The sequence below is a fragment of the Poecilia mexicana genome, unplaced genomic scaffold (assembly GCF_051168715.1).
Source record: "Poecilia mexicana isolate PSO_F unplaced genomic scaffold, ASM5116871v1 scaffold_6, whole genome shotgun sequence".
NCBI classification, from domain to species: Eukaryota; Metazoa; Chordata; class Actinopteri; order Cyprinodontiformes; family Poeciliidae; genus Poecilia; species Poecilia mexicana.
In genome coordinates, this window is record NW_028263375.1 from 34,129,038 (window position 1) to 34,147,588 (window position 18,551).

General features: G+C 42.0%; 1 protein-coding gene across 2 annotated transcripts in view; it reads left to right on the forward strand.

Annotated features, from left to right (window-relative positions):
- Positions 1–18,551, forward strand: part of LOC106934271 (receptor-type tyrosine-protein phosphatase zeta-like) — a 119,025-nt gene that overhangs the window by 20,099 nt on the left and 80,375 nt on the right. For both annotated transcript variants that reach the window (XM_088006669.1, XM_088006670.1), the window contains exon 2: positions 17,145–17,207. In XM_088006669.1, coding sequence (XP_087862795.1) covers positions 17,145–17,207 — 63 coding nt within the window. The remainder of the gene's footprint in view (positions 1–17,144; positions 17,208–18,551) is intronic.

Genomic DNA, 18,551 nt, shown 5'->3' on the forward strand with positions numbered 1-18,551 from the left:
ACAAACAAATGGCTTCTACCGCGATAATTATGTCTAATATAAAAAAATAGTTTGGTGCTGTTGAGCTCAGAGTCTGAGAGGCTTTTCCTTTATCAAACAAGTTTTTTTGCCCCTTATTTAGTGGAAATATTGATGTTGATGAGACTTTCTCCAAAATAATAACCTTTTTCAACCTTTATAGCTCCACTGTTGAAAATGAGGCTCTAACATTCACAAATGACAGTGAAATAAAATCCAGTCCAACATCTGGTTTGAGGTGATTCCTCTGGAACCTGTTGGAGGAAAAATATCCCAACTTCAGAAGATGAGCTTTAACCTAACAGAGCTCTGTGGTTCCTCCTGTCAGTATGAGAGTCAGGGTGAGGAGGCGCCATGTTAGGAAGATGAAGCTGCAGGATCTTCAGAACAAACAGGTCATGATGCTGGGCTGCTGATTATCCCTCTGTCTGGACACAGGATCAATAGAACCAGCTTAAAAGCTAAAATGAATGGTTATATGCCAGACATGGAAAACTGGGATGAACTCCATGCCATGATGTTCAGAATTTAGGTCTCATGGCATCTCAAGGTGTCAACATTGCAGCCAGTGGACTGAAGGAAATACAGCTCTATTTTGTAACAATTCAAGAGCTACCAGCTTTTATCACTTTGCCAAAAAATTAATCAGCACAGAATATCCATCCATCCATCCATCCATCCATCCATCCATCCATCCATCCATCGTCATAATATCCCCAAGAATTTAAAACTACTTTCACCCCTGTTGACAACCATAACATGACGAATCAGTCCTCCTGTCTCCCCGTAGGCTACGTGACGTTGGAGGCTGGATAATTCCAGGCGAGCTCAAATGGTGGGTTGTTCTGTTCCTGGCAGCCAAGTGGGGAATCCTGTTTGTTGAGGCCAAGATTGTCAAAAATTACTGGATGACCAGAAGTAAGAAATTTATTAGAAAAGAAAGCGGGTTGTTTTTTTTAATGCTGTAGAGAACAGCTTTAATGCTTATAAGTTCTGGATTAGAGAAGTAACACTTGGATAGTCTCGAGCATCAAGGACTTCCTGCTGTTATTGGTCTATGTGAGAGCAGCTTGACCAATCTGATGATAAGACTATGTAGATAACATAAAGCAAAAGAGGGGTGAGGAGTACATTATAACATTTTTTGTTACACAGGTTGACACTTTCTTGTATGGAATAAAATCAAAGCAGATGCACAGATGGCTAATTTCAGCAGTTGTCACACCTGAGCAGTTTGATTGGATTAAAATGGACTCTCGTTGGTTTTCCCCACTGGTGCAGTTCCTCTAACCTAATGAGAGCATTAGTGTTGGTTAAACAACTGAATCAGTTATTTTACTAAAGAATGGTTTAGTTTGTAAATCATGTCAGATTTTTTTACGTGTCCTTGATTTAAACATGAATTCATCTGGTCTTGTTGTTAATTTGCTTATTAATCTATTCAGAAAGTAATTAGGCAATGAATCTTATTTTTGATACATAGCAACATAAGCACACACAGAGCAAATACCTTGATGATGGATTTCCTTTGGGGATTAGCAGCATGAATGAAGTCCTTTGTGTTGACAGGAGATGTCCTCTGTTTGACATTAGTTAGGACAGAAGATAAAGGGATGCATTTGCTTCTCTTGGCCTCTCGCTTATGTCATCCATAGCTAGTTTTGCCTTTTGTATATCTATGTGACTTACATACTTTTAGTAGTTATTTTTATGTTACCTACCCTCACAACTGGATTACTTTAAATTTAGGAAAGGGAGGATTTCTGCTTGATTTTCTGACCTACAAGCTAACCCACATGATGGGTTATTAAACATTTTAAGACTACAAATTGTTATTTTATTTTCTAATCTACAAGCTTAATTAGTAAAAGCTGCCTCTGTGTAGGCAGGTAAAAATATGGAGGTAAATACTGGATCTGAAAATCCAGATCCAGAGACAATCGTTCATTCGTTAATTCAAAATGATGAAGAAACTGACAGACAGCTGTCCAGCACCACAACAAATAGTCCCACTTGGACTATTCAAAAACTGTCTGTGTAATAATACTGAAAATGTATTATTATGTTTTAGGGAGCATTTATTTTATAGCAAGACAACAATTTTAATGTTCTGGAGTGGCCCAGTCAAAGTCCAGGTCTAAATATTATAGAAAATTTGTAGCAGGACTCGAAATTACTTTTTACAGCTGATCCTCACAAAACCTGACACTTTCAGGCCAAAAACATGTCCTAGTTCTTCTACTCATAGGCATTCTTCTTTTGAACATTTAAACACTTTGTCACAAGTTACATTTTTAATAAACGTCTCAATAGGTTCCACTTTGTATGTAATCTAATTATGTTATAATATCTACAGATCCTGAAGAATGAAGGAGCTATAAACTATAAACAGAAAAACGAGACTAAACCAACAACACCAAATACATCAGAATAAGCACCGCATCATACAGCATGAAATGGGTGACTTACTAAAGCTGATCTTTTCAGGTTTTGCTTTGATTTCACAGAGGCAGTAAGCTGCCAGTGGTCTGTTCTGTTTTAATTTGGGCCAAAACCATCTGCTGCAGCTCTGTTTCTTTCATGTCTCCTCTTCCTTTTAGGGGCGTAGACTTAGCCGGTAGAGAACCCACAGCTTATATTCTCTGCCATTTATAGTTAAAAGAGAAACATGAGAGACTCTGAAGCTCAACCCTGGAGCCTCGGCTGATGATGAGTTAAGTTCTCTGCAGAACAATCTCCCTGGTGTTGCTGCTTGTTGCAGCTTTGCTGTTTTTCAGGGGTTCAGAGGAGCAAAGTTTTCATGTGTCTGCCTGCAGCTCTGTGACAATATCCTTTGATTTCTTCGAGGTGGTCCTACAGTAGAAGTTCGAGGAAGAACTAGGTGTACACTCTAAACGTCTTTAGGGCCTGTGATGAATCACTAGCTGATGTTTTGGCCTTACAGAGGTCAGCTGTGATTCACAATCACTGTAGCTTTAGAGGTTCCCTTTTGATCCTCTGGACTCAAACCTCTATTTCACAACTGAAATGCATCATGTATCTTCCTTTACAAGAGTTATTTTCATAAAATGTTGATTGTATTGGTAATAAGCTGTACTTATCACAACTTGAGATTGAAACCTTTGATTTAATATGTTTTCTGGCTCTTTCTTCATCTTTAAACATTTTGCTGCCTCCACAGTGAGGCATATCTGGATCTGGCCTGTATGTGGTGATGCAGTATCAAAGTCATTGTTTGTTTTAGACTTTAGTCTGACCTCTGCAACAACACACGCTCTTTATAAGAAAGACCTAGACCAAAAGACACAAGACTGTGCATACAATTACCTGTAACTTTAGAAGAGTGGACACACCTACCAACTGAATTCAAATGGATAGGTGTGCCTCTTCTTTGAACTGGTTCTTTGAATGGTCTAAATAAACCAGCTGGAGTGCTTTTATAAGTATAAAGAAAGAGTTTTTATCATTTCAGACAAACTTTTGGAACATTTCAGTGCCCAAGACAAATATCTAAAGATCTTAGGATTTCAGTGTTATATCTCCAAAACTGTTTAAAGTGCATTTTAAAATCACAAATAACATATTACAAATACAATTGTTCAACTACTGTTCAAAACTGCCAAGTGCCCCAAAGCTGCTACATTTAACAGAGGGCAAACCTACCACCATCACAGGTAGAGTCTGAGCTTGTTGTAAGAGTGACTTGGACACTCACCATGATTTTGCACTGACTTAGAGTTGTTGGGGTCACATGGCCACCTTGTTGCTTTTTCAATTCTGCTTTGGGTTAGAATTAATTTAATTAAAGTCAGTTATGCCACAGTGTGAATATTCCATGTATATATATCTAATACCCATCATTTTGTAAAACAAATCTGCCTTAATACTGTTAAGGCAGGACGGAAGTTCAGTTCTAATGATTCTCTCAGCTGTCCTCACCACTCTCTCCACATGTTGCCAGTCAGAGGTGTTACATACTCCAAACCAGACAGAGATGCTGCTGGTCAGTTTGTTCTCTATTGTCCCTTTGTAGAAAGTGGGTCTTTTCATCGCACCTCTTTGGCGCTCTTCCCTCCTTGTTACCTTGATTTTAGCCTCTAACCGTCTTTTCCATGGTTATCAGCTCATTGGTTTCCATTATGGTGTTGGTAGGGATCGTTCTCAATGCTGCATTTGCATTTTCAATTTGACTTTCTGATGGTGCCTGATGTAATTGGCGTCGGGGTTGCCTAGTGTTCATTTGGGCTACGATTCTATCTCTCAGGTAAGTTGCTACCTCGTTCAGCTTTGATGGTTCGTTCATTACTGTGGCTGCATACCTAATTGTACGCAAAAAGTTGTATTTACCTCCCCTCTAACCTGGCGTCCTGGCTCCTCCCCCTTGCCGTAGCATTTGTGTTGTACCTCGTCAATCTCAAGTTGTGATAGCAGTTGTCGTTTGTGGATGTTGGAACACTGAGCTACTAGTTGTTTGGCAGTTAGTGTTGACTGGCGATGTCAAAGTAACCATTCCTCCCACATTCTTTGCATATAGCCTCTCTGACTAGTGTTACTTGAGTAGTAGCATTCCAACAGATCCATGTTTTCAACTCTCACCCTTATCGTGCATATCAATATCTCTCATGGTATGAGGTAGGCAGTAGCGCAGAGGGTCTTTGAGCAACTCAATTTGACTGTTGTCTCTTTGCCTTGGCCTGGATTTGAACCTGGGTCTCCTGGGGGATAGTCGGGTGACTTACCCATATTTATATATATATATATATATAATTGAGCTGAGAAGCAATTGGCTTATCAGCTCAATTGCCATTGAGCCGAGAAGCCAGCTCAATGGCAAGAACAAGATCCGTGCAAAAAAACAGCTATGCCTTACCAGTAATCAGATACCCTGCCGGAATAATTAGCTGGCCAATGGAAGAGATAAAGGCCACGGCTGTTAAGACTCAGAAGCTACTAACCATGCATGGAGGGTTCCACCCCAAATCCAGCACCCTGAGACTGTACACAAGCCGTAAGGAAGGAGGCAGAGGACTAGTGAGTGTGAGAGCCACTGTCCAGGATGAGACATCCAAGATCCATAAATACATCAAGGACAAAGCCTCAACAGACGATGTGCTCAGCGAATGTCTCAGGCAATGGGGAACAGAGGATGAGGTGCTGGAGGCACCATCATGGGAGGACAAGCCCCTACATGGGATGTACCACCGACAAATAACTGAAGTGGCTGATATCAGGAAATCCTACCAATGGCTGGAGAAAGCTGGACTCAAGGACAGCACAGAGGCCCTCATCCTGGCCGCCCAGGAACAGGCCCTAAACACCACAGCAATAGAGGCTCAGATCTACCACACCAGACAAGACCCAAGGTGTAGGTTGTGCAAGGAGGCCTCTGAGACAGTCCAACACATAACAGCAGGGTGCAAGATGCTGGCAGGGAAAGCGTACATGGAACGACATAACCAAGTGGCGGGCATAGTGTACAGGAACATCTGTGCAAAATATGGACTGGAAGCCCCAAGATCAAAGTGGGGAACACCCCCAAAGGTGGTGGAGAATGACCGAGCTAAGATCCTGTGGGACTTCCAGATCCAGACAGACAAGATGGTAATGGAGAACCAATCGGACATTGTGGTGGTGGATAAAGAACAGAGGAAAGCCGTTGTGGTGGATGTAGCAATACCAAGTGACTACATCATCAGGAAAAAGGAGCACTGGAGAAATACCAGGGCCTCAGAGAGGAACTGGAAGGTGAAGACCACAGTGGTGCCTGTGGTCATCGGGGCCCTCGGGGCAGTCACCCCCAAACTGGAGCAGTGGCTCAAACAGATCCCAGGAACAACATCAGACATCTCAGTCCAGAAATGTGCAGTTCTAGGCACAGCCAAGATACTGGAGGAGAACCTCAAGCTCACAGGATCCGAGCTCAGAAGATGAGAGAGAGAGGAATATATATATATATATATATATATATATATATATATATATATATATATATATATATATATATATATATATATAATTTATATATATATATATATTTATATTTAGTGATCCTCGTTCTTCGCGGGGGTTGCGCAAAGTACAGTTACCTTTATTTTTTATGATTATTACACAGCATAATTAAATACTCTATATTGAAACCAAAGAACAAAACCTGTTTTCAGGTCTGCGGATGTGCGTGCTCATCAATCGGGCCTTAATGTGATCCGGAGTCACGTCATTAAAGTGTCTCCTCCAACCTGCCCAGCGAGATTCACAGCTGTATCTACGGCAGAGCGATGGATCTCGTCAAGCGAGCATCCGGTCGGGTTTTGCGCTGCCTCTGGCCACAGTTTTTTTCCAGCAGGCATTCAGAGTTTCAGTTTTCATCTCCCGAATGGCCAATCTGTATTATTTATATTTAAATACCTTAACGTTATTGGCACACAGGTAGAGAAAAAGCTCGGAGACTGATTAGCCTATCAGGATGCAGAACACAATGCACTGTGAAAAAAACCACAAAAAAAAAAAAAATTAAGAAAATCTAAAATAGGTTAACTTTGGAAAAAAGTTTGGCTCTCTCTTCCTCTGGATCCCAGGTCCTCTCGGCGGGCCACGTGTAGCCACAAGGAAAACAACAATGCTTGTTGACGTCACAGAATTACAGAGTTTAATAAACTTACACCAGAAACTGCAGAACAACGGAGACATACATTCATTACCTGACATAAATGGAAAGAAGAAGAAAAGCAAAGACGTGCAAAGACATCTTTGGAGAGTTGCAAGAGCAAATCTGATTCGTTACTTCTGTGTAGAAAGTTTTATCTTCTTTTCTCTAATTTATTCAAATAAGGCGTATCTTTGCTCATCCAACCAGGAGCTATCTCTGACCCTCTATCTGAAGCCAGAAACCCCTGCCGTGTTTACGGCCTTTCACAGATGAGTGTGAAAAGCTACAACTTCTCCTGATTGTTTTCCCACAGACAAAAGGCAGTTCAAACGATCCTAGCAAACCATCTGCTGGAACTACAGGTAAAATAAAGGTCAATAGGCCAGAATACATTACTAAATTTCAAAACCACAATTAGGCCATTTGAATCAAGACATGTTAAGTTTTAAAACTAGCTTATTTTAAATTTATTTTCTCAACAATATATATATATATATATATATATATATATATATATATATATATATATATATATATATATCTACCAGAGGCCTGGGAGTCCTCTACCAGAGGCCTGGGAGCTTGAGGGTTCTGCGCAGTATCTTGGCTGTGCCTAGAACTGCACATTTCTGGACATATATATATTCTGTTCATTGATTCTCCCAATCAATGAACTGTAGGAGAAGTTGTGGACAATCATGTTGATTTTCTGCACTGTTTTAGAATTGTAGTCTGTCTGTAGTTTTATCAATGGCAGTGGAGGAAGTGAAGGAAGCCATTCAGTCCGTATTAACCACGCTTCCAAATATTAAATTAACATCAACAACTGCCTTGTTCGGATCGTCTCTTCTCTCTTTGCAGTGGAAGGTGGTTGTTTAAGGTGCAGGCAGTAAGCGTCAAACTCTCACATTACATACATCATGGACAAAAGTTAATGCTTGAATAAAATTTACGTCACAGGAAAAAGTTAGCGGCTGGGTAAAATTTAAAACCTCAAATAACCTTGACTTGCTTGGATAGGCTGTATGCCCCCTCAAGGAGCATGGATGATTCCTTAGACCCCTAGCTGGTTGAAAATTAATGTTCCAACAGAGGAGAAGACAAATGCTCATTTTGAATGAACGAAGTAAAGTGTAATGGCAGGGGTGAAGTTTGGGTTTTGGTGGTGGTTGAGAACAAAAAAAACAAACCATTACAATCTATGGAAAGTTCTTGCATAATGTCTCCTTAGAGAGAAAAGGCCATAACTGTGTCAGTGTATTCATTCAGCGGAGTGTGGCGTGCCACGCCCTCTGGTCTGTGGGAGCCCCACAGACCCCAGTTGGACGATGAATAAGAGGATTAGCTTAGCTCTCAGAGAGCCCGGACATCCACAGGCTTTTAGGGTGACAACTGGTGCTTGCAGCAGAATGTGTAACAACTAGCCCCTCCTTTCTGTCACACCAGTCATCCACCCAAATCTCTGCCCCTGTTCCCCAGATGCCAAGGATACAAGAGTCTGAGCAGGGTGGGGGAGGTGTGTCTAAATACCAGCCGCTAAGACTGGGAGAGTAAGATAGGTTAATCTGAGCGCAGTCTGGACCTTTATTCCTGTATGTTATAATGGTAACGCTATGGCAGTGCAGCCCATCTTGTTTAGTTTTTCCCATATGAAACAATTCAATACAACACCATTTTCCAGTTTAATTCAAGCTTCTTCCAAGCAACTTCCATTTAAAACAAAATTCTATTTAATATAGGAGATGACATCTCTGGGTGTGATTAAAAATAAAATCACATAAGCAATGCAAGTAGCTTAAAACTAAGTCTCCCTTAAGGTCAGAAAAGAGCAAATGACAAAAAAGCACAACAAATGCATGCAGTGTATTCAAAGTCAAAACTGATGAACGTTGAATTAAAATGTTCAGTTTTAATCTGAGCATTTAAATTATAAATACACTCATAATGTCATGGTGGAGGTGGTGAAGACGAGACGCAGGCGGACCCAGATGAAGATTATAATTATGAATTTAATGATGAAACCAAGGAACAGAACAACGGGGAACAGCACAAGGAACATACGAAGCACGATGACCTCACGATGGCACAGGGAAACAGACTGGTAACACGACGACAAGGATCCGACGGGAGACAAAGACAACAGGTGAACTTAAATACACAGGGAGGGTAATCAAGGAATGAGACACCTGGGAAGCAATCAACAGGGAGGACAGGACAGAGATGCAGAGGAAAACAGGACTGAACACAGAAAATCTCAAAAATAAACACACAGAAACACGGATCATGACATAAGTTATCAAATATAATCCTCCTATATATATATATATATATATATATATATTATTAAATAAAATAAAATAATAGCTACTGCAGTGTACGCAGAGCATTACAAGAACAAAGAACGGCTCTCAGTGAGGCTTCAATCCTATCAACCTTAGTAAAGATCCGTCCAGAAGAATAGGATCGTTCCTGAATGTCATATTGCTATGTTGCACTTTGTCACAGCGTTGTCCCATATATGGACACCTCAGTCAACACCTCCAAACAATAATTCAGCGCATGAGTGACAACTTTTTTTCATCGCAGATGCAACATGTGTGTCTCAGTCAGTACAGCTAGCTTTGCTAGTATGACGTCCACGGAGCTTACCTTTCTTTAAGCTTTCCTTCCAAGTGACACTAAAAGTTGGACGAAGTCCCCACCGTCTGTGAAAGCGAAGCGCTGCTTATTTTACATGTCGCCATAACTTATAATTTATGCAGCGCTATTATATTACTGACGATCAGACAGACATCTTCTCCCGCCCAGAGGAAACCCCTGCTCCGCGTGCCAGTAAAGGGGGAAGCGATGGGTGACAACAGACACGTAAGTCACATTATTGTTCGGATTTTATGGCGCCACCTTAAGTCCCTGAACTTCACATTTTAACGGAAAAAAAGAACAATGCGACTTGGATGTAGCTAGTAACGCGACAGTTCGCGCACTGCCTGTTCGTGCACTGCTGCCTCTCACTGGTGAAGATGGTGTATTACACTACTTGACGCTTGTGTTTAGAAATGGGGTCCAACTGACCCCACACACGTAAAAACTTGTATCATTTGCCACAGTCCTTTACGTTTGCCTCAGTCCTCGCACGCACAAGGGTTAAAACTGTCATGAGGTGGGGTTGAAGTGGTGAGGAGGTGGACGCTGAGACCCAGGTAAGATGAATAATGATGAAGAATTTATTGATGCAGCTCACAGTCCAACAGGCAGCACGGCAGAAGGTAGCACACAGCTAACACCGGAAGCAACTGGATAACGGACTGAATACACGAGCTTAGGCCGACGCAGGACTTCACAGTTCTACTGCCGTACGACACTCAGACAAACTTACAATAGACAGGGCTTTGACAAACTGAGACACGTTAGACATAGACAAGAGGTGGGGTTAAATACACAGGGAACGTAATCAGGGAACTGGATACAACTGGGAGCAATCAACAGGGACGACAGACTCACAGGGGAAAATGGACTAAAACACAGAAAAACCTCAAAAATAACTACACAGAAAATACAGATCATAACAGTACCCCCCCCCTCAAGGGCGGCTACTAGACGCCCCAAAAGAAAACAGTCCCAATAAACACAAAACGACCCAACAGGGTGGGCGGAGGGGCGACGGAAGGAGGGCAAGAGTCCGGAAACAAAACCAAACCAAAAAACAACCCAACAGGGTGCGCGGAGGGGCGACAAGGCTAGAGTCCAAAACTAAATCCTGACAGGAACAGAAAACAGTCCGGGGGCCGCCCACGGCACAGGAGGCGGAGCTTGGGCCGCGGTGGGCGGCGTTTCCGGCGCAGGAAACGGAAACGTAGAGGCGGGTCCGGCGGTCTCCTCCGCCGGCGCGGGAAGCGGAGACGTGGAGGCGGGTCCGGCGGTCTCCTCCGCCGGCGCGGGAAGCAGAGACGTGGAGGCGGGTGCGGTGGTTCCCGCCACCGCAGCAGGAGGCCCTCGGGCCCGTGGGGCCGGCAGGAGGCTCGGACGGAGCACGCTCTGGAGGCGGGAGATCGGGGGGCTGTGCACCGGCAGCGGACTCGGGGAGCTCGGGAAGCTAGGGGGGCTGCGCACCGGCAGCGGACTCGGGGAGCTCGGGAAACTCTGGGGGCTGCTCACATGCAGCGGACTCGGGAAACTCTGGGGGCTGCTCACATGCAGCGGACTCGGGAAACTCTGGGGGCTGCTCACATGCAGCGGACTCGGGAAACTCTGGGGGCTGCTCACATGCAGCGGACTCGGGAAACTCTGGGGGCTGCTCACATGCAGCGGACTCGGGAAGCTCGGGGGAAAGCTGCGCTCCGGCAGCGGACTCGGGAAGCTCGGGGGAAAGCTGCGCTCCGGCAGCGGACTCGGGAAGCTCGGGGGAAAGCTGCGCTCCGGCAGCGGGCTCTGGGAGCTCGGGGAAAAGCTGCGCTCCGGCAGCGGGCTCGGGGGAAGGCCACACCACTAACCGTGCCGCCTGTCGTCCCGGGGCTAGTCTGGCCTCCTGAAACCCCATCACCATGGGGACTGTAGACGGGCGGACGGAGGTGGCTGGAGACAGGCGGACGGAGGTGGCTGGAGACGGGCTGACGGTGGCGGTTGGAGACGGGCTGACGGTGGAGATGGGAACCGGCGGGACTGGCACTGATACAGGTGGACCTGGTGCAGGGGTGGTGGAGCGAAAGTCCGGCTTGGTAGGTTGGGACAGCACCTCCCTTGCTGTCTGGAACTCCCGCTCCATATCCTGGAGAATCTCCATCAACTGCCCCTGAGGGAGATACGGACCCCACTTCTCCAGGTGGATCGAGATCCGAGTGGCTGCGTTAAGCCGTCCGGCCGCTGAGTAGGGCTTGGCCAACTCAGCCTGGTACCTCCTGATCTCACCGATCAGGTTTCAGCGGTCTGATGGGTCCATGATGTTAGTTGCGTTCCTCACCGGTAGTGGTCGGGTCCTTCTGTCATGAGGTGGGGTTGAAGTGGTGAGGAGGTGGACGCTGAGACCCAGGTAAGATGAATAATGATGAAGAATTTATTGATGCAGCTCACAGTCCAACAGGCAGCACGGCAGAAGGTAGCACACAGCTAACACCGGTAGCAACTGGATAATGGACTGAATACACGAGCTTAGGCCGACGCAGGACTTCACAGTTCTACTGCCGTACGACACTCAGACAAACTTACAATAGACAGGGCTTTGACAAACTGAGACGCGTTAGACATAGACAAGAGGTGGGGTTAAATACACAGGGAACGTAATCAGGGAACTGGATACAGCTGGGAGCAATCAACAGGGACGACATACTCACAGGGGAAAATGGACTAAAACACAGAAAAACCTCAAAAATAACTACACAGAAAATACAGATCATAACAAAAACAGCCTTAAATAATGTTTCAAATGCTAAGTTCATAAGTGCTTTGTAGACATCTTGCTGTAAAACTTTAGGATCGATTAAATTAAGAAAATTAAGACTAAACAACATGGCAGAGCTTTATAATATTACTACATATAGCAAATTTTTAAAGTTTAATCGGTAATACTTTTATAACAAATTTATGTCCGATCATGATTTCTTGGTTAATGACAAGTTGTCATAACGAAGACAATTTTGAATAATGTCAACTTTGTATTAAAAGTGTCATTATTTACCGAAGGACACTTTATGACAACAGTCATAAATATTCATGAAGACTTATTGATGTTTATGACAGGTGTTATGTTATGTTTATGACAGTGTCATGACAGTCTTATTCAACCCCCTTCAAATAAAGTGTTACCATATATTTTATGAATTCAGTGTTTAGTGGTCATTTAATGTATTATTAATGTCAGACATAGACCTGCAGCCCAGGGGCGGTTCTAGATGGGGCCCAACAGGGTACCAAAGAAGTTATACTAAATAAATGTCTTATGTTAATACTCAGTGGTGGATTTTTTTTTAACCTTCACAATTTTACTTTAACAATGAATTAAATATTCTAGTGTTGCACTTTTAGCTGCTGTACAGGATCACGCTTTCCATCTGCCAGGGATCTGCAACCTGGAGCTCTGGAGACGGAGGTGGGTCTTTGGCTCACTTATTATATCAAATGATGAAATATTGCTCTGGTTTTTTTTTTTGTTGTTGTTGTTGTTGTTTCAAAACACACCGAGTATCCTGGTCCCTGTGGTAAATTTGGTCTTGAACCAGCCTCCAAACCTAGCTCCTTATTTCTATAAATATTTTAGTAATATTCTTTACAGTACCAGAATGTTCACATAACTTTTATATTTTCTGAATATTAAATCCAGGGTTTCCCCCAGTGTATTATAAGCCTGGCGGCCCGCCATGCTTTGCTAGCCCCGCCGCCAGGCTAAGCGTCGCTTGTTTACATTTCCAGGAAAATAAAAAAATATTTTTTTTTATTTCTTTTTAAAAGTCGGGCAGCAAGCGTCTCTTTTGCTCTTAGCATTTCACTAGCAAAGCAGATTTATTCCTAAAGGATAGGTTAATAATAGATAGGTTTATAGTTTATGCATTTAAAGCCGACAGCGCGCGAACTAATCATACAGCTGGTGCCTCTGTGCTTTGCCTCGCGCGCCGAGGCAAAGCACATTATTTTTCCGGTTACACGATGCATCAAACCATATCAAAAGCGTTTCTACTTAGAGTTAATGCGCGCGGCCGCACGGAGATGTGAGAAACTCGTGACCGTCGGGCACGGTCGACCAACTAGAATAGTTTCTGTGACGCTTATTAAAAACTCAACAGACACGAAATGGAAGAGCTACTAAAGCCACATAGCAGCATTGAATTAAATCTCCCGTTTGTTGCGGATCTCTATGTAGTGCAGCAGATTACCTCATCATGCAGGGCCGGTCCAAGGCTGTATGGGACCTTGAGCAAAATATGACTTAGGGGCCCCTTTTGTTGCTAAAAATATCAGCACCTCTAACAGCTTCTGTGTTAGATATGGTGAAATATGGGAGAAGGGAGTAGTTTAATTGGCCAGCCTAAAAAGCAATAAGTTATAATTGCAGTTTATTAATTTGTATTTGTAAATTCAAAGATTAAACTCACAGCATTAGATTGTTGCTATGGTAACAAAACAATCTAACTATGAATATTGTTCTTTGAAGTTTTACAAAGTAAACTTGCCAGCTCCTTAAAATCTGGTATTTAAATGTTAAGCAATTTAAAATCATTTATCTATGCCTAAACCATTGAATAAAATTTAACAGCATTGATCATCTCAATAAACAAATGTTACATTTGTATATCTGTGGTCTGTTTTAAAATATTTGTTTATGGGGCCCCTGAAGCCCTGGGGGCCTGATGGAGCCGCTGACTTAATTTGGATTAAACAGAAGTGCAAATTTGTTATTTCACAACAACAAATTTGCACACAACTAGTGGGCTATTTAAACCCACTAATTGTGGGTTTAAATAGCATTCACTGGAGATCTTTTCCCGTGACATATAATTACACAGTAATACTTTTACATTTCCTGTCAACTTAATATATTTTAATACAAAAACACTGTAGATTGGTGTTGGACCGACTCGACGCCCCGACCACCGGGCTTAGCAAGTTTTCTGGGGGAAACCCTGAAATCAGGTGTTATGATCAGTTACTTAGTACTTGAGTAGCTTACCGAATACTTTTTGCACCTGCTTAATAAAACGTGTTTAAGTTATGGTACGCTATGTATGAATGATTGCTCTATGGATCACTTTTTAAAGACAAAAAACACCGCCATAAAATAATGTCTATCACTGCAGCGGACGTCCAACCACATGAGAGTAGGGCTACGTGCCGTGGTGGGCATCCCTTATTTTAATTTCTGAAAGGTGGCAACCCTACTTCTTGCTCGTTCTGTATTCTCATCCAGGTCCAGAATCCACGTGTGCAATAGTGAAACCATTTACAACAACACAGACACAGACAAGCCAAACAAGACGTCGCAGCTCAAATACAATCACATTTATTAAACAATCACACAACGCATCATATAAAAGACAAAACAATCAACAAACATAGTTACCTGACATATAAAACAAAAAAACAGACATCACAGAGCAGGCCACCCGCCAGCGAGCACCCAGAGAAAAACACATAACCTTCTGCTATCCTAGCTCAAGGTGGCTAGCTTTTCTTCCTCGGGGCGTTCGTTCCTCATTACCATATGTAAAACAGGAGTGTGCCTCTAGCGGCTTTGAAGATGAATTACAACCAAACCTGTTTTGTGTCTGAAAATAGGGCATTTTTAAGTACTTTAGAGAAGACATATTTATCACCCTCTTTTTGGGTGAGTGTGAATCACAGAGGGGCTGAGGGCAACAATTTGACCCTGTAGATATGAGTTCGCACACTAACCAGAAATCTACAGACCAAGTTATTTTCATTCAACTGGTGGTGCTATATTCAGAAGATATATTCTACTAATCAGAATATATTGATTGAAGGATGGATGTAAATTTAATTTAAGTTTTAGACCATAATTAAGCTAATAATTTCAACATTATCTAGAATAGTAGTTCGGGCACACGGCAGATACACAAGCACAGAGAAGGTGTATTGTTTAGAAGCTGACAGGTGTTTTATGTCACAGCAGCTGGTTAAACAGCCTGTTTTCTGTTACCATAATTGATACCAGCTTGTAGACTCCTACTGTCCTGCCCCTGATCCTGCTTTGAGGTCCAGGGTGGAGCTGGAAGTCATAGATCACCTCAGGCCTTCAATGTTAATGTCTTTGTAATCAGAAAAAACTCTGTATTGCCTTAATTTTAAAAAGCACACATTTATAGTGGTCTGTATCTCACTTTAAATTGAAAACCTCCATGTAGATACCATCAATCAGAAATATTCACCTTCCCCCCCAAAAAGTTAAAGTTTTAGTAATTAATCATTCCCACTTGACAAAAATGTTTTGCAATGAGTTTTTAAACTTCATTGTGAACAAAGTTTCCAACATCAGTTTGCTTCCTTCACTACAGGATATCTCTACACTGCTGCACCTCCATGCATCTGTTCTTGGGTTGGCTGCAGGCATTCACCTTTTACATTTCTCCAGACTCTAGTTTTGAAAACTGAATAAACTTTATTCCTTCCTCTAAATGCCCTGGGTAAAGCGTGCTTTGTTCATGTTCCCCCACAACTTTTAACCATTTTTTCTGATTATTTTTCACCAAATCTGTATCACTGCAGAGCATTTAATAGCCAGCAATCAGTAAATCAGTAACCAGGCTGCTTCGCATGATGGACCCGACAGCTTTGTCCTCCAGGTAAGGGGTGCTTACTTTGGGGCAAATTGCGACAAACCCAATGAGTTGATTGACAGATGCCATCGTGTCAACTGAACAAGTGTGCGCACCTGACATTCAAATGACGAAACATCCTTATCCCCCCTACCCCCTGTCCAACTCAAAAATGAATCCAGCCCCACTGATCAGAAATGTATTTACGTAAACCGCCTTGCTGAAAATTTTAAGCAATCTGGTAATGGCAGCTGACTTCAGGGAGTTTTCTGTTTTGATTGTACTGGCTCTTACCTTTACATTCAACACTATGGGTCATAGACTCAGGGACTTCTTTGGATTTTATGGTGTTTTAAAATGATTTAAATTACATCTTGCAGAGAGATATTTGATTGTTTTTATGAATAAGCATGTTTTGATGTTTTAGACATGTGTTGTGGTGTACCCATAGATGTGTTTTAGACAGTCCTCGTTTTATTTTATCTTTACTCTTTGGGTAAAAATTTTAAATGTTATAAACATGTATCTGTCTTATCACGTGACATTCAATTGAATGTCATTATGCAGATGACATTCAATTGAATTGGTCTTCTAAAATGTCTGAATTGCAGAACCTACAATAGCTTAGCTAATGTCTGAAATCAAACTGTGGCTCCATGGGAATTATCCTAAAATGATAAGACAGAAACTTATGCTCCTATAACGATAATATCTTGATGATGAGGTAACATGTTTTTATCTCCTTCTGTGAAGAACAGTGTCAAAAATTTGTTTTGTTTTTTTTGAGTATCTGTCGAGACTCACTGTAAGCAGTTTGTTAGAAACAGTTTTTATCATTTAAGAAACTGCTCTAAACTCACATTTTTTGTATCAAATACAGAACCAGAAATTAATGATTTTTCATGCTTGGACTACTGTAGTCATTTTACTTGTTTAAATAAGGTAAATTTGGCTCACTTTCTGACTTTGCAGAATGTGCTTGCAAAGCTTTCAACCCGGGTTAGAAAGTGAGACCACATGATCTCAGTTCTTGCCTTGTTGCACTGGCTCAACTCAATTTGCTGCATGGTTTTCCCCCTCTCTCTTTACCATGTTTCCTGCCGAATTACTTTCAAATAAAGGACACTAGAGCCAACAAAACCTTTTAAAAAAATGAAAAAAAATTTGAAGCACACAACTCATTCTAGTGTTGATAGTGTTTCTTTCTGTTCTGGATGCAGCTGGAGGTTATACATACAGAAATCAACGCAAGTTAGCAGAGGACATTGACTGGTCATATGCAGGTAAGTTTCTTATGAAGAATATCAAAAAAACATATGGCAGTCTATTATGTTTTGCTGTTGTTATAAATCTTATTGCATCTGTTTGTTGCTGTGCAAATTATCCACACAAGACATTGGGTTACATGCAGGAGTGAAAGTAGGGTACGGTCGGGTACTGCGTACCCCTAAAAGATTTAGCGGAGGTACGCAGAACCAGCAAGAGAGGAGAGCGGCTGTCTGCTGTAAAGAATCAACGGGTTCACTGTGCAGCCGTGACTGATTAGTTTTTCAAGAACAATCTAAAACATGACTTAATCAGTTAATAAGTAGCTTTTTCCCCATTTCATATTGTTTCTGAACTCTTAGTGCTTTGCTAGAGCAGCGGTGCAATATGTCGATCGTGGAAGGTTTTGAGTCGATCTCAGCATTAGGAGACAAACTGAACGCCGCCAGGAGGCTGAGACCAGCACATCCTCCTCTGACTCATCAAAACGTTCATAACTTTATTAAAAAACAACAAAAAAGTCAATAAAACGTGTTCAAATTAATGACCCAACAACAATAATAATCTCAGTGATTATTGTTTCAACAAGGTGTTGCGCAATTCTGTGCGTTTCGGTTCCATTACCAAAATAACGAGCAGAGCAGGAGTTAAAAATGAACTAATCAACCACCGGTGTGTTCAGGGAGGCTTATTAATGATCGCAAAATAAATATCAAGCCTGAAAACCTGATATTGTAACGAATGTTATGTTTTTAAAGTAATCTCTGGTCAGTTTGTGGAGCGCAGGAGGTTGCCATGGCAACGGGTGTGCTTAAATGACAAAGAGAGACGGAGAGTAAAAAGGTGCGAGTGGTTTAGAGTTGATCACCTGTTCAGTTATTTTACCTTAGTTTACCTTTTCTGTGGCTCATCACAGCCGCTGTAGTTTCTGAACGTTCAATAAACAACAAACTTGGACTAATTACCTCGTTCTTTGTGACTATACGTCATTTACAACAAACATCAAACACGGTAAATATGTTTCATTAAGTATTTAACAAACAAATGGCTTCTACCGCGATAATTATGTCTAATATAAAAAAATAGTTTGGTGCTGTTGAGCTCAGAGTCTGAGAGGCTTTTCCTTTATCAAACAAGTTTTTTTGCCCCTTATTTAGTGGAAATATTGATGTTGATGAGACTTTCTCCAAAATAATAACCTTTTTCAACCTTTATAGCTCCACTGTTGAAAATGAGGCTCTAACATTCACAAATGACATTGAAATAAAATCCAGTCCAACATCTGGTTTGAGGTGATTCCTCTGGAACCTGTTGGAGGAAAAATATCCCAACTTCCGAAGATGAGCTTTAACCTAACAGAG